This window comes from Protopterus annectens, chromosome 5.part1 (assembly GCF_019279795.1).
Source record: "Protopterus annectens isolate FY-2018-M chromosome 5.part1, PAN1.0, whole genome shotgun sequence".
Lineage (NCBI taxonomy): Eukaryota > Metazoa > Chordata > Ceratodontiformes > Protopteridae > Protopterus > Protopterus annectens.
Window position 1 is genome coordinate 753,102,314 of NC_056736.1, and position 24,513 is coordinate 753,126,826.

At 36.4% G+C, this 24,513-nt stretch overlaps 1 protein-coding gene across 2 annotated transcripts in view; it reads right to left on the reverse strand.

Annotated features, from left to right (window-relative positions):
• The window catches only part of P4HA3 (prolyl 4-hydroxylase subunit alpha 3), a 1,158,229-nt gene that overhangs the window by 132,631 nt on the left and 1,001,085 nt on the right, over positions 1 to 24,513 (reverse strand). For both annotated transcript variants that reach the window (XM_044073397.1, XM_044073396.1), the window contains exon 10: positions 4,344 to 4,406. In XM_044073397.1, coding sequence (XP_043929332.1) covers positions 4,344 to 4,406 — 63 coding nt within the window. The remainder of the gene's footprint in view (positions 1 to 4,343; positions 4,407 to 24,513) is intronic.

The following is a 24,513-nucleotide window of genomic DNA, read 5'->3' on the forward strand; positions in this document are numbered from 1 at the left end:
CTAGATACACCTGCTTTGTTTCCACATTTCTTTTGTTATGTACTCTTTTAACACTGGTTGTTGATTTTTCTGTGTCCTCAGGAAAACTTTTCCCTTTCGTAACTCTTCAAAAGAATCTTGTGCTATTTTCCACTCATCCCAAGAAAAGTCTTTACTGGTCAAGATTACATCTCAAGCCAGTTTCTCGTACTTTGAACCCCCATCTAGACTGTGAGTTCCTCACATTTATTCTGGTCTTAGATTCATACCTCAATAGTGTAACATCTTCCAGTACAATCTTCTTACTGTAGTTCTCCTTCCCTCCTCTTCCCTCCCTCCCGCCTTCATTCTTTCTTTCCTTCTCTCCTTTCTTCTTTTTTCCTCCTCTTAGCTCTTGTTTGTATGTAGTTACCTCGTTTTGTATATAGTCACTTTGTTTTGTATGTAGTTACCTTGTTTTGTATGTAGTTGCCTCGTTTTGTATATAGTTACCTTGTTTTGTATGTAGTTACCTCATTTTGTATATAGTCACTTTGTTTTGTATGTAGTTACCTCATTTTGTATATAGTCACTTTGTTTTGTATGTAGTTACCTCGTTTTGTATATAGTCACTTTGTTTTGTATGTAGTTACCTCATTTTGTTTATAGTCACTTTGTTTTGTATGTAGTTACCTCGTTTTGTATATAGTCACTTTGTTTTGTATGTAGTTACCTCGTTTTGTATATAGTCACTTTGTTTTGTATGTAGTTACCTCGTTTTGTATATAGTCACTTTGTTTTGTATTTAGTTACCTCGTTTTGTATATAGTCACTTTGTTTTGTATGTAGTTACCTCGTTTTGTATATAGTCACTTCGTTTTGTATGTAGTTACCTTGTTTTGTATGTAGTTACCTAGTTTTGTATGTAGTTACCTAGTTTTGTGTGTAGTTACCTCATTTTGTATATAGTCACTTCGTTTTGTATGTAGTTACCTTGTTTTGTATGTAGTTGCCTCGTTTTGTATATAGTTACCTTGTTTTGTATGTAGTTACCTCATTTTGTATATAGTCACTTTGTTTTGTATGTAGTTACCTCATTTTGTATATAGTCACTTTGTTTTGTATGTAGTTACCTCATTTTGTATATAGTCACTTTGTTTTGTATGTAGTTACCTCGTTTTGTATATAGTCACTTTGTTTTGTATGTAGTTACCTCGTTTTGTATATAGTCACTTTGTTTTGTATGTAGTTACCTCGTTTTGTATATAGTCACTTTGTTTTGTATGTAGTTACCTCGTTTTGTATATAGTCACTTCGTTTTGTATGTAGTTACCTTGTTTTGTATGTAGTTACCTAGTTTTGTATGTAGTTACCTCATTTTGTATGTAGTTACCTCATTTTGTATATAGTCACTTTGTTTTGTATGTAGTTACCTTGTTTTGTATGTAGTTATTTTGTTTTGTATATAGTCACTTTGTTTTGTATGTAGTTACCCTGTTTTGTATGTATTTACCCTGTTTTGTATATAGTTACCTTGTTTTGTATGTAGTTACCTTGTTTTATATATAGTTACTTCGTTTTGTATGTAGTTACCTTGTTTTCTATATAGTTACCTTGTTTTGTACATAGTTACCTCATTTTGTATGTAGTTACCTTGTTTTGTATATAGTTACCTTGTTTTTATGTAGTTACCTTGTTTTGTATATAGTTACCTTATTTTGTATGTAGTTACCTTGTTTTCTATGTAGTCACCTTGTTTTCTGTGTAGTTACCTCGTTTTGTATGTAGTTACCTTGTTTTCTATGTAGTTACCTTGTTTTGTACATAGTTACCTCGTTTTGTATGTAGTTACCTTGTTTTGTATATAGTTACCTTCTTTTGTATGTAGTTACCTTGTTTTCTATGTAGTCACCTTGTTTTCTGTGTAGTTACCTTGTTTTGTATATAGTCACTTTGTTTTTTATGTAGTTACCTCATTTTGTATATAGTCACTTTGTTTTGTATGTAGTTACCTCATTTTGTATATAGTCATTTTGTTTTGTATGTAGCTACCTCGTTTTGTATATAGTCACTTTGTTTTGTATGTAGTTACCTCGTTTTGTATATAGTCACTTTGTTTTGTATGTAGTTACCTCGTTTTGTATATAGTCACTTTGTTTTGTATGTAGTTACCTCGTTTTGTATATAGTCACTTTGTTTTGTATGTAGTTACCTCGTTTTGTATATAGTCACTTAATTTTGTATGTAGTTACCTTGTTTTGTATGTAGTTACCTAGTTTTGTATGTAGTTACCTCATTTTGTATGTAGTTACCTCATTTTGTATATAGTCACTTTGTTTTGTATGTAGTTACCTTGTTTTGTATGTAGTTACCTTGTTTTGTATATAGTCACTTCGTTTTATATGTATTTACCCTGTTTTGTATATAGTTACCTTGTTTTGTATGTAACCTCGCCAAACAGTTCAGATTCCAAACAGTATGAAGAAACAGGATCCGGTACAATAAAGGTTGTCCAAAATAGATAGCCAGCAGCCCGTTGAAGTAGGTTAACAAAAGTTTAATGTCCAAAAAATAAAAACAAGCCAAAACACAACTAAATTCCAGATAGTACAAAGTGCAAATAGTTCCTTAGGTCAATCATTAAGCGCTTTTGTCTCCGTATCCAGAGACTTCCTCAGAATAAATTGAACAGAACCAATTTCCCTTATATACACAATATGCTGAACCAATTAAGTCGTTAACCAATTAAGCATGAATACTAACAAGCAAAGCGGCATGAAAAATATATGTTCCGTTTAAAAAAACATTCCATTTTAAAAAACGTGAATCTTGAAAACTTTTTGCGTTTATCGAGTCTCTTCGTGAATGACACATGTACTTGTACAAATAAATTCATCTTTCATATTTATCCATTCAAGAAGCCATGCCTAATTTTGTTAAATAAAATCTAATGCTACGAATAGGCTATTATAGTATACTTAAAACATGCGAATGTTATGATTTATAGTTGTAAAATATAAAAATGCATGTAGTGTGTTTGTATTGTTCATTTGTGTAAGTTATGTTGTTTGATTCAATGCATGTAAGATGTAATGAACCAGAATACATATGCATACACCTACTCTTTTGTCACTTCCCAGTAGTATTTTGATGTTTTGAACTAATCTTCAGATGGATAAGCATAAAATCCGTTATTAAATCATTAAGGTTAAACTTCATTCCAATTAAGTTATATTAAAATATTAAAACCAGGAACATATGTTCTATGAATTTGATATGCAATTACTGTAAACAAAGTACTAGTGTGAATATAAATAAATAAAAGAATTTGGTTGTCCGTTTCTGTTGCTTCGGTATTTTCAGCACTGTGGTGGAAAGTTATGGGTCGGGTTCAGGTAAGTGTGCGATTGTGTGGAAGTGAGGGTTAGGGTGGAGTAGGTGAGTTAGGGTTAGGGCGCGGGTGAGGTGACTGTGCGATAGTGATGGACCTTAGGGTTAGGGTTTGGGTTAAGGTAAGTGGATAGTTAGTGGTGTATGTATAGTTTAGTGTAGGGTTAGGTGTAAGAATTTAGGTGTATGTGTGTAGATTGCTGTTTGTTTGGTGTGCTTGTGTTGTGTGTATGTGTTTTGGAACAGCAAATTTTTTCCCTAGGAAATAATTCGCTGTTCTGTATGTTCAATGTTTGAAATTTTTGATTAATAGGGTTCAATATTATAACATTCGAAATTTTGAAAGTTCAGTGTTCTAATATAGGCCCTTTTCTGCGTAGTTACCCTGTTTTGTATATAGTTACCTTGTTTTGTATGTAGTTACCTCATGTTGTATGTAGTTACATTGTTTTCTATGTAGTTACCTTGTTTTCTATGTAGTCACCTTGTTTTCTGCGCATTTACCTTGTTTTGTATATAGTTATCTCACATTGTCTGCACTCTTTATTGTCAGCCCTTCCACCTGCTCATAACTTTCTGACACCTTGATATTTTGGTGAACTTTAGTCTCTTCATGTGTTTTATGAATGCTCGTCCCCAGGATCTTAATGCAATGCTAGTGTTTCCTTATCCATAACTTGTTGGATAAAGTATGGTGCTTAATTGCAATTACATTTTTTGCTTTTTCTTTTATATAATACATATTCTTTATTCTAACATTATTTTCCAACTCTTCCACAAGGCCACGTTGGTAAAAAAGCTCTTATCAGCTGAGTATATATTTCACAATGAAGCTTCTATAGTTAGTAAATAGATGTACAAATGAACATACTTTTTTGATGCTGGTGGATTCCTTAGGTTAAGGTGTTCTTACTTATAAATCTGACCTGTCATAGAATGTCTTTGTAAAGACTGACCTTAAGACAATAAAAATGAAGACATATTGTGGTACTTACATAAATCATGAAGGTTGCAACTCTGTTACCCGAGTTCAGTCTGTATACTGGGCTTTCAGCTGACTGAAATAAAACAAAGTAGATTGTTTCAGTGAACTGCTATTGTTTTATTTCTGTATTTCAGTACAGATATATTTTATTAAACATATTACCATAGAAAAAACAAAGAGTTCATTATCTGACTTCTAACAATAAAAAAGCAATATTAAGAATGTTAAATATAAAAGTGAGAAACAACACTCCCCTCATTCTAATTCCATCTTTGTTTTTTGCTTTAAATGTCTGACTCATGAAGCTGTTCAGTTTCTTTTCACTAAATGCCACCCACGTTCCTTTCCCCAATCTATGCCTTTATCACAGATTTCTGTATCAAGACACAACCTTTGTAGTGCAACCACTAACCAAAATAAAAACGGCTTTTTGTGTTCAGGCTCTCTAACTGTAGAATATAATTTAATTATTGCTGTATTTGTTTATTTACTAAATGTCAAGTCAGTCGATGTTCTGATCAAACTGACCCCTTCCAGCAATGACCCAAGTTTATGTGAGCAGAATGACAATAGTGTAGAATCACAATATAGAAAGTGGTGTAACTATGCATTTAAAGTAACACTAGGGAATACACAACAATGCAGTGTACACAATGAAACTGAGATGTGATATAATACAGTATATACAGTGATACAGCTATCAACACAATGTACAAAATAAACACTTGGGGAGACAGTTTGAAATGCTGACAGTTGAATAGGATTAGAAAATGTTGCACAAACATATTAGATGGTAAGTTAGATAGTACATTTATATATACCGTGTCCACTTAAAGTAGTAGCAGAAAGATGACTTTCTAGGTAGAGGTGATGACATTCATTCAGTTATTATATTAATCTTTGTCTCTAAACTAATTGCACTTGTTTTCCTTAAAAAGATGTTGTTTCAGTTTGGTTTTGAATCAATTTAATGACTGCACATCATAGATTCCATGTGCAAAGGCTACGTTTAGAAAGGGCTGTTTCCCCTGTAACAGTTGAAAAAGAGAGCCAATATAGTGATAAAGCCTCATTATTAGAATTTCTCAGGGGTCAGTTGAGCATTTTAACTGACCATTTTGAATGTTAATAAAGGACAGTAGTGTAGTTTGAGAATATTAAAGATGTTACTTAAGTTGTAAGTAGCTTTACTGGTTTCTGGAAGTCTGTAAGTCTGTCAATTTGGATAGATTAAAGGAAAGAACCGGCATGGAGGGCAAAACATGTTTTATTTACTGTGCTTTGCAGTGTGTGAATATTACAGGTGGAACAGTGAGTTGTAATAGGTAACCATAGTCTTAACTTTGGTAACAGCAGAGTTTGGTAAGTTACATGGGAGAGCAGGTGTGACAGTCTGCAGCATTCTTTTAATTGGTATAAGACCCTATGTAATGAAGTTGTGGGGCCTTTGTAGTGCATTATGGGGATAATAGTATCCATGGGTTATTTTATTTTACTTTTGTAAACAAGAAACATCTTTATTAAATTATCACTTATGACATAGGCAATCGTACATTTATATAGATAAAAACAAAGCATATTGACATATATTTAATTGCCAACATTAAATATCACTTATAATCTGTTATACAGTCATTGTCAGTTAAACATTACATAGCTCATTCAATTCCTGCCTTCCCTTAAACCTAATTTTTTCCTCTAAAACATTATTCTGCTATTTTTTCCTAAGTAGCTTGTTCCTACCCAGTGGTGCTGCGGTACCTCACAGCAAGACGGTGTCCCGTTCAATTCTCAACTAGAGCGTCTTCTGTGTGGAAGCATGTGTGAATGGGCATGCCTTCATTGATGGTTGTGTGTCAGGGTTGGTAACTCGGCACGTAAAACTCCAGTACCAAACATTAGCGGACCGGAGTTCCGCTATGGCGACCCCTAACTGGGAAAAGCCGAAAGACACAGCAAGCTTGTTCCTACCCTTTTCTAAACATTTCATTTCTGTTGTTTTATCTCTGTTACTTTATTCACTTCTAATATGGTTGGTTTAGACTTTGATTTCCATTTTCTAGTAATTGCTTTTTGGCAGTTACCAGAATTAAACTTAACAAGGCCTTATTATGTCTAGGCAATTCTGATTCTGTATCACAGCTCAACAAATCATTTCCTTTGTTATACCAATTTGCTCACCTGGTATTCCTGACAGAGCACTCTGCAGGGAATTTTTTTTCAAATCTGCCAATTCATTACACTTCCAAAAATATGTTCCTAATTATCTTTTTCTTTCCCATCACACCTTCAACATTTGCCATCTACCTGAAGAAAAATTATTTGCAGTCTGCTTGGGGTATAAAATACCTATGTAAACACTTCCAATCAAAGATCCTAATCTTCTAAATTTTGTTGCATATTTGGGAGACATACATATATCCTCCCATTGTTTCTTTCTGAATTGCTTATCCAGTCTCTCTTCTCAGTTCTTTCTAACCTCACGTGATTGATTCTTATAGTTATGCAATATTTGTATGTCCTACTAATTATCCTTTTTGTAATGGCAGCTTCCGTTCTAGATTCTACTAAAACTCTACCAGTGCTGGCCTTTCTCTTAGGATTCCCTACTTCTTTCTCTTTGCCTATACTCTGATATCAGTTCTTGACAAGGAAGGCAATCTCTAGCCTGCAGTCCAAACACATTCTTGACCTCTTCTCATTCTGTTAACTTTCCCTCTCAAGTTATTTGCTCCAAAAACCATGGCTCCTTTGCTGGTTTTCTCCAGTAAATTCCAGCACCCCTTGCCTATTCTCTGTGTCCCTAATTTCAGTCATCTCTATTGGCAAAATGTTCTTTCTCCATTCCCATGTTGGCTTAGTTGATAGAATACATACTTCCACCTTATGATATTATATTCTGTATGGTCATTGTTATTTTCCTTAAGGATCTGCATCCAAAATTCCAGTTTCTCCTTATTTCTTAAGCTTCACCCCTGTTTTTATTGTAATCTCTTTCCATTGTGAAGTCTAGCTTTCTGCTTGAGTTATGCATAGGAGCCTTAACTGTGTAAGTCAAAATATCCTTTCGAATCAGATAAATTCCAAACCACCTTGTTCTACTGGAAGGAACAACTTACCCCACGTGGTTCTTGCCCTCTTCTCCTCCCAAATAAAATCCTTCACCTCTTTATTAATTGCTATCCTCAACATATCTTCTGGTTAATAAAATATCACTGACCTGTGTATAAAACTAAACGGACTGAAAACATTTCCACTGCTTGTATCTTGCTATCCATATCCATAAAATAGAGTTTCCAAATTGTTTTTATATAATATTTTATTTCTTTCCATATATCCTTAGCTGCCATAAATCTGTTTTTAATCCATACTCCTAAATACTTCATTTTATCATGTCCCCATAAATATGAATATTACTGAACCAATTCATGTAGGGGTACATAGTTTAAAACTATTGCCTTTGTTTTATCTTCATAATTTTTTTATCCTTCATACTTGAAATGGTCTCCAAATGTTCCATAACACTTTAATGTCCTTTTCTGTTTTTATCAGGTACTAAATAATATCATCTGCAAATAATGCCAACTTTTCCTGACTACCATACCAGTTATATCCTTGAATTTCTGAGTACCTTATTTTCTTTGCCAGTGGTTCTAAATCTAATGTAAATAACAAAAGGGAAAGATGACACCCCTGCTGAGTTCTTCTGCTCAAACAGAACTGTAGAATATGAACAGCCAAAAGCATGTGTTTAAGGAAATTGGGTACATGATAATCTGTGTGCATGTACGTTGTACTGTGAACTCTGAGTAAACTGTGAATAGTGGAAAAATACAGAAGAACAAGAGCCTGCTTAAAAACAGGAAATGTGCCTTTTATGGAAGTGCATCCGATTTTCTTTCTCTGCCTAGAGATGCAGTACTATGAACTGCTATAAGCCTACGGGTAAGCCATTGATTGGCTAACTGTTCTTATGCAATGACCTAATTGGTCCAACTGATATTTTTGTACTGTCAGCAGTATTAACAGTATGTAAGCTTCTGCATTCTTTTGTTCTGGGAGTCTCCCTGGTGCTTCCTATGAGGCTCCCACATGTGTGTGTATTAAATACCGCTGAAAGAGAGGAAAAGTTGTCTTGTCTTCTTTTAAGGTAAAAGTTAACAGAACTTATCAGGGAGGAACCCCCGCCTTAATTTTTGCCTTTGATCCCCCATATATCCTCCTAATCAACCTTATAACTTTATCAGGGAATGCAAACACTTCCATTGTCCTCATAAAATACCAGCTTACTCGGTCAAATGCTTTCTTTGCATCAAGACCCATCAACAACAGTTGTATTTTCTTATGTTCTGCTTCCCTCTTGATCATCAATGTTCTATTAAGGTTATCAAATGTTTGCTTCCCCTCCATAAAACCACACTGATCCATATCTATCAAATTTGGCATCACCTCTGCCATTATTTTAGCATTTCTAGACACAAATATTTTATAATCATGGTTTAGATGGACCTATGTGAAGCTGGATTGGATGAGTCTTTACCATCTTGGGTACTACAGCCACCACAGTTTTCTTCCAGGATGTCGGCGCCCCTCCTCTTTTTAAAATGCTGTTAAACAAAACCTTCCAGATCTTTATCAATTTCTTCCCTCCTAGCTTACAAACTTCCTCAGGAATACCATCTATTCCTGGAGACTTTCCTGTAGACTGGTTACAAATAACCATTTTTATCTCATCTCCTCCTATCCTAGCTGTTAGTAATTGAACCTCACCTACCTCTAATCTTGACATATTTAATTTTTCCATAAACATTTTTCTTTGTACTTTTTCTTGATTTTCACATTTCTCTGCTTTATACAGATTTTCATAAAAGTTCTGAAATGTTTCTAATATCTTAACAGGATCTGTGGTTATTTTCCTTGTCATAGGCTCCCTAAGCTTGGCAACAACCCTTTCTGCTTTCTGTTGGCTGAGCTTTTGTGCTACAAGCTTATGTGCTCTGGAGTTACTATCACAAACAGTTGCTGGACAGCAATCTTTCTAAGTCATGCATGTTATTGAATAAATGCCTTATTTTCTCGTTAGCACTCTGCAGTTGTGCTTCTTCTTGTGCTCTGAGATTCCCCGTATTTTGACCCTTGACAGTCCTTCTTGTTACTTCTTAACCATGTATCTTTTTCGTTTATTTCTACCCTGTTTTGTAAAGTCCATTTTCATTTTATCCCACTCCCTAGCTACATTTTCTGAAGAAATTTATATCTTCCCTAATAACGCCCGAATAATTCCCACTGCCCAGTCCTTAGTTTCCGCTCTGTTTAATTGATAGGTGAGGAACGTGCTGGTGTCTCATTTTTACTTCATTACCTGCATTTTTATTTTACTTTATTGGTGTATGATCTGAAATTGTTATTGGTGCATATCAGAGCTTTCAACTGACTAAACATGTTTTTGTGAAATATAATTTCTGTGCAACTTAACCCAGTTTCTTGTATCTCGGGGAATAATATGTAGGTTCTCTCTTATCTCCTACTACTACTGAACTTACATCTTGCATAGCAAATATTTTCATAAATTTCTTCAAAAATCTGCCATCTTTTGGTATATTTTCTCTTCTAGGCCCCCCCCAGATAAATCCTCACTTTTGAAAATCAAATTTTAGTCCCCATCTATAAGTAATGCTCCCTGTTGAAAGCTGATTATTTCTTTCAAACGTTCCACTGTAGCAGTTTGATGGTGCATATAATACATCCCTCCATAATCCTTCTCTCCTGCCGGTAGCCCCTTAGTACCACAAACCTACCATTATTATCTTTTTTCTTCTCTTCTGCCACGGTTGGAACTCCTCTAGCAACTAATATAAGTACTCCACCTTTCCTTTGTCCCAGATAGTCCACGCAATAACCGTCTTGAAATCCTTTCTTTATCAAATTCTCATGCTCAGATTCATAGGGTCATAGGTTCATAGGTTGGTACTATCGGCCCTAGGGCCTATACAAGCCTAGCCATAACAATTCCCTGGCTATTTCTTCCCACACTATTTACTTCCCTGGACCCCTGTCTAGCAGGGCGACTGACGTGATCCCCGGGGTGAATTTCCTTTCCTTTTCAGATCTTTCAAAATGTTTCTCCTGTAACATAACTATTTGCATTTTACATTTTTTAACATAGTTCACTACCCTGTTTTTTAAAAGTCAAAGTATAGTTTGTTGTCATACAGCTCAACAAAGAGGAAAAACTGCGTATCACTGCACGTAATGTCGATACTCAGACTCATACCATAAGAATGACAGTTTACAAAAGGAAGATAGATTAAATTAATAATAATTTAAATACTAAAAATAAAAATAAGATACTAAAAACAAATAAAGTAAAAGACTGAAAGCTTTTTTACAGCAGAAACAAAGCAAATGCAACAACAGAAACAGAGTCAGTAGAAATATAAGGATATATAGAAAACAGTACTATAAATAAAGAGAGGCACACATAAAACGTACTCATCATCAATGTATGCCATAAACTTACAATTTACAGTTTTCATAGTGCAGATAGAAGTGTATAAAGTGAGCTATGCAGAGAGTTATATAAATAACAATGACATATTGCACACAAATAATGTTTTACCCATGTAGTGTGTTAGTCTATGGGTTTGTTGTTCAGCAATCTGATAGCACGTGGGAAGACATTGTTATGGAATCTCGATGTCTGGCATCTAATGTTTCTGTAGCGCTTCCTTGTTGGCAGGAGTTTGAACAGTCCATGAGCAAGCTGGTGTATATCCCTCAATAGTTTTCAGACCCTACCATAGCATCAGTTTGAATACATGTCCTGTAGGGATTAAAGGTTGGAGGCAGGGATTTTTTGGCCTCTTTAACAATCTTATCCAGTGCCTTCCGATAAGCTTTAGAGCAATTTCAATGCCAGAAAATTATGTTGTTTGCAGAATGCTCTTAAGCATGACTCTGTAGAAGGGGGGGTTAGCTTTACGAAGTCCCCTCTGGAAGTGAAAACATTGTTGGGTTTTCTTTACAAGGTAGGAAGTGTTTGTTGTCCAATTTAGGTCTTGGGTGATATATACCCCTAGGAATTTGGTGCTATTGACTCTCTCCGCTACGGCACCATTGATGATGACTGATGATGATTGATTTTGTATATACATGTGAGACCATTCACATTTAATGATAATATGAAAAAACTGCAACTGCAACGGCAGCATTTCGAAGCTTGTATAGCTAAACAAGTCGTTCCACGAGGGCTCCGCGTCTTGAAGATGCCTACCTCAGGTAATTCACAACCAGAATTACTTCTCAAATGGCAACAATTAAATTTAAAATTAAGCTATGATTATATGAAACTACTGAATGAGTTTCATATGTCCGAGGAGGAAGCTCTCCGTACAAAAGTGAATGAACAATTTAATTTAATTATGTCCAAGCTTGAGACATCAAAGGTAGAGTCGGGACTTGATAGGTTAATGGACAATGTTCACATTTTTGAAAAGAGACTCTTAGAACAAAAAAGAAATAAATTGCTAAGAGACATTAAAGATTTTAGAAACGGCCATGTCTTCACATGGCCGCGATATAACAGTGTTAATAATTCTGCTATTAACCGAAATGTGAATGAAATATCTAACCTGAGGGGTAACAATAGAAGTTCTGTTGTGAGATCTGTAACTGATGTGCAATTGCCGACGGAGGCGTGTTCTACATCAGTTAGGCTGGGAATGAATGAAGGGAGAAGAATGAATGAAGAAATGTGTGTCACAGCTAATGGTGATAATGGGAAAATAGATGATGAAGTAGAAACCATCAGTGCCCCAGTGCAAGGGGCAGTTAACTTCAATATAGTAAATGATATGCACCTCACCACTGAGGGAGACTCCGTTAGAAAGAAGGTGATAGGTAATAAATTACCCAGTACAAATGGAGGTAATAATAGCACTATACAGCAAGCCCCTTTCCCGATCTCTGTCTCACCGTTTGTAGGGAGACAGCGGTCTCGGAGCAGGGGCAGGTACAAACGGAAAGGGTCAGGAGAAGAACCAGCAGGACATACATTAAAGAAAATGTGGGAGAGAGTCCAGAATCATTAGTAATAAATTTATCTAGTAGGGTATTAAGTAAATATGAGGAAGAAGTTCTGAATAAAGGGCTCAGCTTTATTCCGACATGTGACAGTGATGTCACAGACTCCATTATAGATGTCAAGTTGTTTATTAGAAAGGTGCAACTACGGTTGGATTTTGGAAGCTTTGACGACAATTTACTAGTGGGAGAAAGAGAGTTATTTCGTCCTAATAGTATTTATACACCTGTATTACACCCACTTCTTGACACTTTTTCAAAATTAGTTGAGAATGAGCTCTATGAATTTTATAATGATAGAAAACGTAACAGGACCTATAAATCTAAACATAATCTTACGTTTTTGCAAAGGAAAGCTTTGAAAACACTGTGTAATGATTATTCCTTGGCTATTAGACCATCAGACAAGGGAGGACCAGTGGTGATAATGAATAGGTCAGATTATGATGCAAGTATGGAAGAGCTACTTAGTGATGGGAATTTCTACCAAAAAATAAGAATGGAAGAAGTAGAGGTAAAAGTGTTTCAGATCTATGATGCTTTGGATGATCTGCTTAAAAGTGATTTAATATCAAAAACATTATTTGGGTTCTTAAAGGTTAATAAACCATTGATTCCTATAATTCAAGGCTTACCGAAAGTCCACAAGTCTTTAGAAAAGCCACCTATGCGACCTATTGTGGCAGGTCAAGGCTGGGTAACGGAGCCCTTTTCCATTTTCCTAGAACATTACCTAAGGCCGGTAGTAGATGAGAACCAATTCACCTTGAGAGATAGTAAACAGTTCCTCTTGGATTTATATGAACATGTTAAAAGGCTGGACACCCATCAACATTTCATTTTAGTTACTTTGGATGTTGTCAGTCTTTTTACAGTAATACCCAATGAGGAAGGTATTCTTAGAATGCAAAGGTATTTGAAATCTAGGACAGAATTTGATGCAAGAACTATAGATTTGGTTGCATTTTTTCTGGAAATAATTCTCCAGAATAATATCTTCATATATGGTGAAGAGATTTACATACAGAAGGATGGCGTAGCTATGGGCACTTCTTGTGCCAATAGCTACGCCAATCTGGTAATGGCTGATTGGGAACATGAGCTTCTTCTGTCGAATGAATTGTTTAAGAATAATGTTGGTTTTTACAGGAGGTTCGTTGACGACCTCTTCATTATTTGGAAGGGGTCAGAAGAGTCTTTACTTGTTTTTGTTAGAGAGATCAATGCCATGACTAGCTATTATTCTGAGGAATATATTTCTTATTTAGATATTAGCCTGTATAGGTTACAGAATGGACTGTTGAACACAAGTATACATAGAAAACCGTGCTTCAGGAATACGTTATTGCATCGAAGTAGCATGCACCCTAGGTTTGTTTTCGACAACATCATGAAGGGGCAGTTGATGAGGGCCTCGAGGCTTAACCCTACAGCCTCAGGCTATACAGAAGAGATTGAGAATCTAACAAGTAGGTTTTTAGAAAGAGGCTATTTTGAGTTAGACTTGGATAGAAAAATTAAAGTTGTCCAGGACTTGAGGAACAGTAAAGCTCGTCCATATTTCTCTGATTGGGAAGAAATGGACCATAGTGATGGAAAAAAGGAGAGGAATGATATTAGATTTCCTTTATACTTCACAAGGGATGTTAAGGATATAAAGGAGATAATAGTTAAATACTGGGATATTTTTAAATTAGATCAAGACATTGATATAGTAGTAGGATCGGATCCCAATTTTGTTTATAAGAATAAACCAAATCTTAGACGTAAATTATGTCATAGATCGTCCTTTTATGATATGAATACTACAGGGGAAATTTATAACACACGCCCATGTAATGAGTGTAATCAGTGTAGGTTTATAGATACCGGCATGGGGTTTATACATCCTGTTACACGAGTTGAATATAATTTTAAGACAAGAACATGTTGTAAGAGCATGTATGTTGTTTATATGGCCAAATGTACCTGTTGTGACGTATTCTATATAGGGAGAACGTCTAGACAATTAAGAGAACGGGTAAGAGACCATATATATCATATACGTCTAGGGTCTATGAATAATGCTTTAGCTAAACATATTAGAAATACTGGACCAGACCATTATTTTAGCTTTTGTGTGATACAGAGAGTAGAACCTAGTGTTAGAGGGGGTGACATTGACCACTACTTACAGGAATGTGAGTTAAAATGGATTATAAGTATGAGATCTGACAGGTACCCTGGTTTGAATGACAGGGTGCAGTTACACCCTGTCTTACGCAAGAAAAGACTGACGAAACCATGAATATCTCCCTCTTTATATATAGAGATTTATTCTTATAATAATTATAATAAGATTTATGACATTGGTAAGGTTTAATATATAGTTCATATTTTATCAGGCTCGTCTATCACCCGCTATGTGACCGATTTGTTCCTGTAGTGGTGACATAGGTAAATTCAGGAAGTTTTGGTTTAAAGAATTTTTGTCCCGTCCTTCTCCTTTAAAAATGTTTTAGATAATGGCTGTAGATAGATTTTATTTTTCAAGCATCGTTCTATGTCTATGTTCGCACACACATAGTATATTTTATATGCGTTTTTAGTGTTGCACGATCTGAATATACATTACTTGTTGACATGATCTATTTTTTATGTCTTTTACAAAATTTTTTATGTCTTTTACAATATTTTATAACATCTGTTTGAATGTTGTTTTAAATGATGTTTTTCATGGTTAGCAGTGTAGTGCATATGTAGTAATGCTGGTATAGAATAGGTAAATTTGTACACCATACCTACATTCAGTTTTGCATATACCTTTCTTATTCATTTATGATGAATATGTGAGTTAGTGGTTTGTATTAGTATGTTTATTAGTGTTATTCACGTACATTTAAACATAGAAGTTGTTTTATATAGTTTAAGTATTTGTACGTGATTTTTAGTATATGTGACATCTTAATCAGTGATTTTATATGGAGCGCTAGTAAGCGCGCTTCATTTAGTTTTTAATTACGTATGTAAATTTGATGAAGTTGTCTTGACCAATCGGGTGCTGTTAGTGTTTTATTTAAACTTGAAGTAAGAAATGGTTGCTGTAATAGTTTGAAAAAGCCTATGCACCAATAAATTACATGTTGGATTACTTCGGATGATTTTGTTCAACTTGATTTAAAAACTGCAAGCTTTGGATTTGATTTGCTCTTTAACTTGGTCGACTTATTGACTTTATATTGATTTTATCTTGATATTGTCTAAACTGTTCCAGGCAGTAGCGTTTATCCTTTGGGTGGTTTGTGTTTTATTTTATAATATGGAAAGTGTCATTATGATAACAATTTATTATTTCCACCTGTTATGTGTAACAGGTTTGTTTAAATGTCTAGTTAGGCTTTTGTGTTACATTTATACACTAGTGTTTGACAGATTGATCTTTTATACAGTTGTTTCTTGTCACATCCATTTGAACCTATGTCACGTCTTACAAGGCTTTTGTTTTAATTAAAACCCTCAAACAAAAAACAGACACACCCCAAGAACATTCCCATAACCTATCAACTTAATAGAAACAGAGAAATATGGCAATGGATTTGTAACATATGCCAGCACAGCTAGCTGGAATTTTTTAAAAAATTATATGTCATTTATATATCAAACTGATTTGTACAGATGTTTGTGCTGATAATGTATTTGCGAGGTTTGCTTGTGTTAAAATTTACTGACAGTGCACCCTGCTGGAAGGAAAAGAAATGTACAGGTATGATTGTAACTGAATTAAATGTATACATTGTAACAAAATATACTGGAAGTGAAGAGGCTAATCTTAATCCACCTGACTTTGCAAAATAGGTTCATAGGTTGGTACTAGGCTATCGGCCCTAGGGCTTATACAAGCCTAGCCATAACAATTCCCTGACTATTTCTTCCCACACTATTTACTTCCCTGGACCCCTGTCTAGCAGGGTGACTGACATGATCCCCAGGGTGAATTTCCTTTCTCCCATCCAATTATCAATGTTCCTTTTGAAGACGGCCAAAGAGGCTCTCAGCTTGACATGTATGGGCAGTCTATTCCAGAGTCTGGGGAGTCTCTGGGTCAGGAACCTATCCCTCCAACATGTTTTGCTTATTGTGATGACAAGGTTTAGATCCCTGGAGCGTGTGGCTCTGTGGGATTGGGATTTCTTTAAGTGTAGCATGTCCAACAGCTCTGGGTTTGACGTGGCCTTTTATGTTAAGCAGAGATCGCCTCTGAGTAGATGATATGCAACAGAGTATAGCTGGAGTTTTTTAAGGCGGTCAGCGTACGGCATCTGCTTTAGGCCTGTGATTCTTTTAGTGAGGTATTTCTGTGGCCTTTCCAGTTGTTGCAGATGCCTTGAGAGGTACATACCAAATGGGTCGTTGTATTCTATAATGGGTCTAATGAGTAATGAGTACAGTGGGACAATGACCTCCTTTTTTCTGGATGAAAAGCCCTTAGTGATGAGGTGTGCCATATAGAAGGATTTCCTGCCTGTTGCGGCGATGTGGTTATCAAAGGTGAGACGACTGTCCACCTGTGTCCCTAAGTCTCTTATCACATTTTTGGTGTTTAATGTACTGCCACCTATGTGGTAATTCATGGGTACATGTTTTTTCCCAAAGGGGATAACTATACATTTCTTGGCAGTGAGCTTGAGCCCATGGCTCTGGCACCAAGCATCTGTTTCTGTAAGGCCCTTTCGTAGAGTATCCACATCATTTGGGGAATTCAATAATGGCTCCCAGTTTGCAGTCATCTGCAAACTTTGTTAGCCAGAGTCCCTTAGTGTTGGCCTGTATTTCAGAGAAGTAGATGCCAAACAAGAGCGGTCCCAGGACTGAACCCTGAGGTACTCCACTTGTCACTTGTCTGGAGCTGGATTTGGAGTCGGCTACTTTTACAGTGTGGGTTCTGTCAGTAAGCCAGTTGGCAACCCATCGAGTGATGTAGGGATTAATGCCCAGCTTAGTAAGTTTATCTATGATTCCAGAGTTGTGATGTTGTCAAAGGCCTTGGCGAGGTCCAGATAGGCTGTGTGGACTGCTCTACCCTCATCCACAGCTCTGGAGACTGATTCAAAGAAGTCAGTCAGGTTCAGGAGACATGATCGGCCCTTCACGAACCCAAACTGGGTGGGGTCCATTGTTTGAAGGTTGCCAATGTCTTTGTTTATAAGTTCCATGATAATACGTTCCATGGCCTTACAGATCAGGTTCGTCAGACCGATGGGGGCGGTAGTTCCTGGGATCCAAGATAGATCCCCCCCTTGTGGAGTGGGATAACTGTAGCTGTGTGCCACTCAGTGGGCACGAAGCCTGAGGTGAGGCTATAATTAAACATGACACTTAGGTGAGGTGCCAGTTCATTTTGTAGTTCATGTAGTACACAGCCTGGGATGTCATCTGGTCCCATGGATGCTGTATTCCTAGCTTTGGAGAGTAGGTTTTTTTACCGGTGTGGCCATTATTACCGGAATTTGGAAATCTTCTGGTATCGAGGTGGGCTGTTTAAGGGGTGAGAGGAGATGAAGTTGGCACTGAATCGATCTGCCAGGATATTGGCAATATCCTTGGGATCAGTATATTTAATGCCATTGTGTTGTAGCTCAGAGCAGATCTGAGCATTGCCATTTAGATTCTTGACATGGTTATAGAATGCCTTGTGGTTGTCTTTGAAATCTTTGGCAATTTTATTTTCATAACTAGCTTTGGAGGATTTTATGAGGGATCTAAACTTCTTACTGAGGCTGGTAAGGGAGTTTCCTCTTTTCTGCATCAGTTTCTTCCTTTTGTTGTAAAGTTTGTTTATGGCAGGGAACCACCAGATTGGCTTCCTTTTTTTTGGAGGAGAGCATCTTGGTTCTATTTGGGATGGCACGATTCATGCATGAGTGGATGTGCTTGTACAGTGCCATAGTGTAGGATTCAGCAGTCGAACGTTCAGTTCCCATCTGCATGGGTGTCATGAAGTTTGTCACTTCTGACTTGAGTAGCATGAAGTTGGCTTTGGAGAAGTTTTTTATGGATGTTTCCTTACTGGGGGGTGGGGGTGGGATGTGGATGTTAAGGGGGGTTAGCTTATGGTCAGACCTGACCACTGAGAGGGTGACCATAGGTGTGGAGCATTGATTTCCCATGTTGTTAATGACCAGGTCTAGGATATTGGAGCACCTGGTGGGGCTTGAAATTTAATTACTTTATGAATTAGGCATAAAGATGGTATCCCACAGTTTTGAATGGAGGCAGAGACACAATGTCTGTACTAGAGGATAGTTGGTAGATCCTGTAGGAAGAGTGACATTTTTTTTTTTTTTGGTTTTATGACTTTCAGGAGATCTGAGCAAAGCTCTATCTGTGTGTATGATAACACATCAGTGCCATAAACCTGTCAGCTTCTAGTGTTGGTGATAGTATGAGAAACAGTCAGATGTGTGTGATGTCATTCTGTAAGCCAAAAATAATATTTGGATATTAGTAGACGTTTGCTCTCAGCATTCTGCATTCTGCCTTGGATTTGACACCAAGGACCACTCACCCACATCATCTTGCCTTGTGGCAGTAAGTATCTTAACTAGGGAACAGTAATCATTTTAGATTAGTCAGGAAAATATAGTGAGATTAGATGTACTGTTTTTCTATACATCTGTGTTATTTTTAATATTCCCTGTGGCTGAAACTCTGGTATTTACTGTAAATAGATATTTAGTATTTTAATGTTCTTTTATTATTTATTATTAACTATATTTAAACTTCTCATTGTGGCTGGTCCTTTTAGAAAAATATTTAAATTTCAAGAGTATTTGCATATTTTTATTTGGTGAGAACTCTGGCCATTCCTGTAAGCCTTGCTGCTTGGTCAACATTACCATTTGCATTAATGTTAATTTCACATAGTACAATTTGGTACCCTTGCACCCTTGCAATCCCCTGAGATAGCTGGCTTTGTAGTGCTTGGTGGCAGTGATAACTACCTTATAGTTTGGGCAGAAGGGAGCATAGCTAGTAAACCTGTGCCAGCCTTCCCCAGGTGTGTGTGTGTGTGTGTGTGTGTGTGTGTGTGTGTGTGTGTGTGTGTGTGTGTGTGTGTGTGTGTGTGTGTGTGTGTGTGGTGTGTGCATGTCAGCTACTTGGAGCAGGGACACCAGGCATGGTTTCATAGAAAGATTGGTGGAGACCTTGGCTTGGACACTCGGCTGAGGACCTAACTCTACAGCTGTACCAGTGGAGAGTCTTATTGGGGACCCGGAGGGAGACAGATAGAGAAACCCAGACCCCAGTGTGATTCCTGTGTGCTGTTAAGGGGAAATTGTACTTGATGTAGAGAGGTCTGCAACTGGAAATACTGAGTGTATCCATTTATATTCCAAGTGAATGCCCCTCTCCAGTGTCAGTTGTGGGGATTCAGGCTCCTGGATTACTGGCCCTGAGTAGGGACATCACAAGGGGAAACATGTAAATCTCCTAACATATACTTATTTTGCCTATCTCTGGGTTATTTATATGCAAAATATAAGGGCTAAAAACTATCATGGGAATGTAATGCTAGGTTTCCTAAGATCCTCACAGATCAATAGCTTACAAGTACTTATGAACAAAGTAGAATATTGACAGGTCTAGAATTTATTTCCTGGTTTCTATTGTTGCTTAAATCCTGAGTCTGAACTGGGGAAGGTGCCATGTGATACTCCAGGAAGTCTGGTAGTTGAAGGCAGATATCTATGTATGCAGCTTATAATGTCAAATTGGCAGGGGCAGCCCGTGCTATTGGACTGCAGGACTGCAGCCCCCCAGCTGTAAAACAAAGAAGAAAGACCCCATCTGTATAAGAAAGAAAGAAGAAAATAAAGAAAAGGAGGACAAAAATCGCTGGACCTTCATGCATGCTACTCGCGGCATTTCCGACATCCAGACTGGTGCTGGACCAGTCCGGAACATGTGCAGAGTTCCAGACTGATTCAGCAGCAGTCCAGATTACAAACACAGCAGTCAAGAGCATCCCAGAAGTCTATGTAGTTAGTTACAACTGCCATAGACTGGAAAGGGATTGGACTGCAACATCCACAGGCTGGTCGGAAGGAAGGACAAAACTACGGGATCGGTGACATCCACGGGCACTAATGGAAGGCCCTAGGAGCTTCGAGTGGAAATATGGAGCTATACAGCACAATGGAAGGCCCTGGATAGGTATATTATTACAAGTGTATGTGTGTGTGCGTGTGTGTATCAGTTTGCCATCCATTCCCTATTGCAATATTACTAGCTTATCATTTTTTAATGTATTATAGGCAATTTATTCTTCATGGGCAATAGGCACTTTATTTGTAGATGAAACAATGAAATATAAAGTTGTTTGCTAGCAGTAACCTCTTCATTAGTAGCAGATTTCTTTAATGTGGAATTATTTAGATGACTTTTACTTCTTCAGGATTGTGCATATTTACTGATACTGGTGGACTGTAGAAGTTTGAGTAGACTTTTATGATGGAAATGTTCTGAATTGGGCAGTTCTGTCATTATTGGTGCATACATTTTGTTTCATTGTTTACTGGAATACTGTTCTGAATTGGGCAGTTTTGTCATTATTGATGCATGCATTTTGTTTCATTGTTTACTAGAAAAATGTTCAAAACAATAAATTTAAAATGCCGTCTAACAACTGTACTGTATTGTACAAGGAATATAATTTAATACAGTCAGGAAGGTGCATCAAAGAGCACGTGAATGTTTCGTGTGCAAGGAGCCTATTATTTGAAAACATCCCAAAATTAATCTTTATCTGCACTGGCAAAATTTATTTTCTTTGAATGTGGGTTTCAGTGCTGTTTCAATGAATGTGAGTTTCAAGGGCAGAGAAGTTTTAATGCTGTTTTCATTGTGAGACTGCATTGCTTTGTTTAGCAGATGTCTTAGTGTATGTGCTGTAAAATGCAAAATAAAACTTTCAAATGAAGTCCAAATCATTGTAGAAGTAAAGCAGTATGCAAATTAGTGTTTATGGTAAATGGGGTGAAATAGCCAAGTAATGGTTCATTGGAATGGCTGCAGGGGGGAGGCTCCATTCGACGATGATTTTGTGAGGGGGAAGGGTGGCAAACTCAAAGACAGCCCTGGCTGAACTATACCTCTCAACTGCCCAGATCACAGAATGAATAGATTTTTGCTTCTTATTTTTGGTTTGTTCCTCATAAATTTTAAGAATTAAGTGACTAAATAATGATAGACATTGAGTTTCAGACATCATAACCTTCAAAAAATGCATGCTAAAGCAAGACCTGTTATATTCTATCAACTATCTCAGTTTATACAAGAACAATTTTTAGTACTGTTTATATGTTCCCCCAATATATTTGGCCTTGACCAGATTTCCTACATTAACAGGTTGAGAGATACGTGCAAATAAATTGCTTTATATAATTAGGCATATCCAAACCTCTCAACTGTCCCCGATTTTGGCTCAAAATGTTGCTCTTCCCCTAATAATCCCTCTGCAAAATGGCAATTTTGGAAGAAAACGTAGAGGGTTTACAATTAATAAATAACTGTAATAATTAGAGTTATAGATTACTTTTATTTTAGAAATGCATGTAGATTATTTTATTTTGTCAGCTGCTCAAGTTAGCAGTACTAATATTAAAAAAGTGTCCCTTCTTTGACAGGTTCCCAGCTGTATTGTGTGGCTATTTTATATTTTTGCATCACATTTTTGGTCCATTTTTCATAAAATTGTGGGGGGTTTTTTCAAATAATTTTTTTTATTTTCCAAATAATATGCTTAACAATACAATCATCAATAAGCAAGTATTATAAACGTTTATATACACTATGTACAATTGACCTGAACAAAGGAGGGGAAAGAATTAATAAAATATATGCAATAAGTAACAAAAATGTATAATATTCAATTAATAAAGTATAAAGTTACACATTCATTATTTAGGGTTCATTTTTAATGTCCCAATAAGAGTTAACATTTTTTCCCGAGGATTGTTTGTCCGTGTTTTAGGTCAAATTCTTGATTGCTTCACCGTGATTTCTAATGTCGCTGTTTCTTCCATCAATCTCAAGAATTCTTCCATCAATCTCAAGAATTCTTCCAGAGTAGGTTCTTGTGAAGGCTTCCACTTTCTGGTTATATATTTCCTTTATAAGTATGGAAAATATTTACATGGAAATATATTCACAGGGCATTTATTACACCTGATAAACTAGACAAATTCAATTTACTTGATAAATCCATTAGTTGGAGATGTTCTTTAAACAGACTACAGACAGACTACCTGTCTGTAAAGCTGATTGGTCTCATATATTTTTGATTGTATTAATATAAAAAAATTCTGGGAAGAAATTACTATTTTTCTCCAAGCTATATTCACAGATACCTTTATTTTAACCAAATCTTTAGTCCTCTTAAATGTTAATGATAATACTGGAATGAATAAAAAAGATCTGTACCTACTTTGGTCCATACTAGCTGTAGCAAGGAAATGTAAAATTGTGTTTTTTTGTCAAATTAGTGGCAAATCATTAACGACTGAAGTTAGAAAATAATGACAGACATTTGAGCTTCAGATTTCATACCCTTCAGAAAATTCATACTACTGCAACACCTACTATTCCATTATCTTTCTAAGTATATAAGTGCAATATTTAAAAATTGTCCTTATTGTTGGGCCTTTGTCACACTTCTGTGTATGGCTTTGTCCAGATTTCTTGCTCTGAGGTTGAGAGGTATGACAAATGTGTCAGAGCCATCACAGTCAACCAGAGACATTTCAAATTGTGACAAACTTGTTGCACCCCACTCCCCCACGTAGTGACTCTGGATGTGTCCAAGCAAGGCAAGGAGCAGTTATGCAGTGTAAATGTGCAGAGTATCTCCCCCATCCAAGGTAGACACAAGTCTACAGTGGCTTTTCATCTGTCCTTGATTTTGCAGAATGTTCTGGTTTCTGTCATATTTTTATACTGTTGATTTATGCTTATTATTATTCAGAAAATGCCTGTTGCTCTGTGTTTAAGTAGCAATGCTTTAATGACCATCAGGTAAGCGTGTCTGAGATTGTAAGATGCAAGTAAGCTTTAATAAGAATACTGTTAAAGAACTGCCAACATTGAAAGCCTTTCTGTTATTGCCATGCAGAGAATACTTACATAAGTAGATAATGTATAGGCCTTGGGTATTGAATGCATATGCCAGTATTTGTAATAAAGGACAGGATTACAGTATTTTAAGAAGCTCATTACACTTGTTGGAGACTTGCAGTCATCTCTGCAGGCTTTACCCATAAACTAAACAGAGTGCCAGTCTATCATGTGTGGTCCGTAACCTGTGCAGTAATCCTTTAAACAATATATCTTGAGCTTGTTTCTTGTTTGCTGTTCATTTTTTACTTTGAACATGTTTTCCCCATGAAACAAGTAAACAGTTGTCAGGCAGCAGGTCTTTTTTGGATAAGAAACATTTTTACAAGTGGGAGTATCACAGAGATTGCTACTTTCAGCATGTTACTTGGTACTTTAATAAAGCTGAATATAAATTATAATTAGAACTGCAGTGCAAGGAGAAGTGGTTTGAGTTGAGTGCTGCTTGTTTTTTTATACCTGATTTTGACCAGCATTCCAGTAATGTATTTAAAAGTAATCTATTGTTTCATGCCTCACATCCTTTGTGTTTCCATCTAGCTATTAAGTAAGCTGTCATGTAGCCAATGCATTGAAATATTTTTTCTTCTACACTTCATTTTGTCTTGATTGGACTCTCATAATGACAGTTTGGCACTCAGGGCAGCGTATTTAATTAAAGTTAGTTTTTGTGGTTTTGATCCACCCCTTTCTAGTTGGTCACACCCCTTCCCATTGGCCCCACCCATTCAGCTGTCTCCTGCAGCCCCCCTTTGATTTGAAGTCACCAGCTGCCACTCCAAACTGGATCTGTGAGTTAAAGGGTTTAGAGAGTGGAAAGGTTAACATGAGCCAGGTTGGCGTGGTTAAAGCACATAATGTAAAATGAGAGATGAGGGAAAATGGAGCACAAAGTGCATGTACATTTTGAAATCCTTACTAGATTTATTTATTTATCTATTTATTTA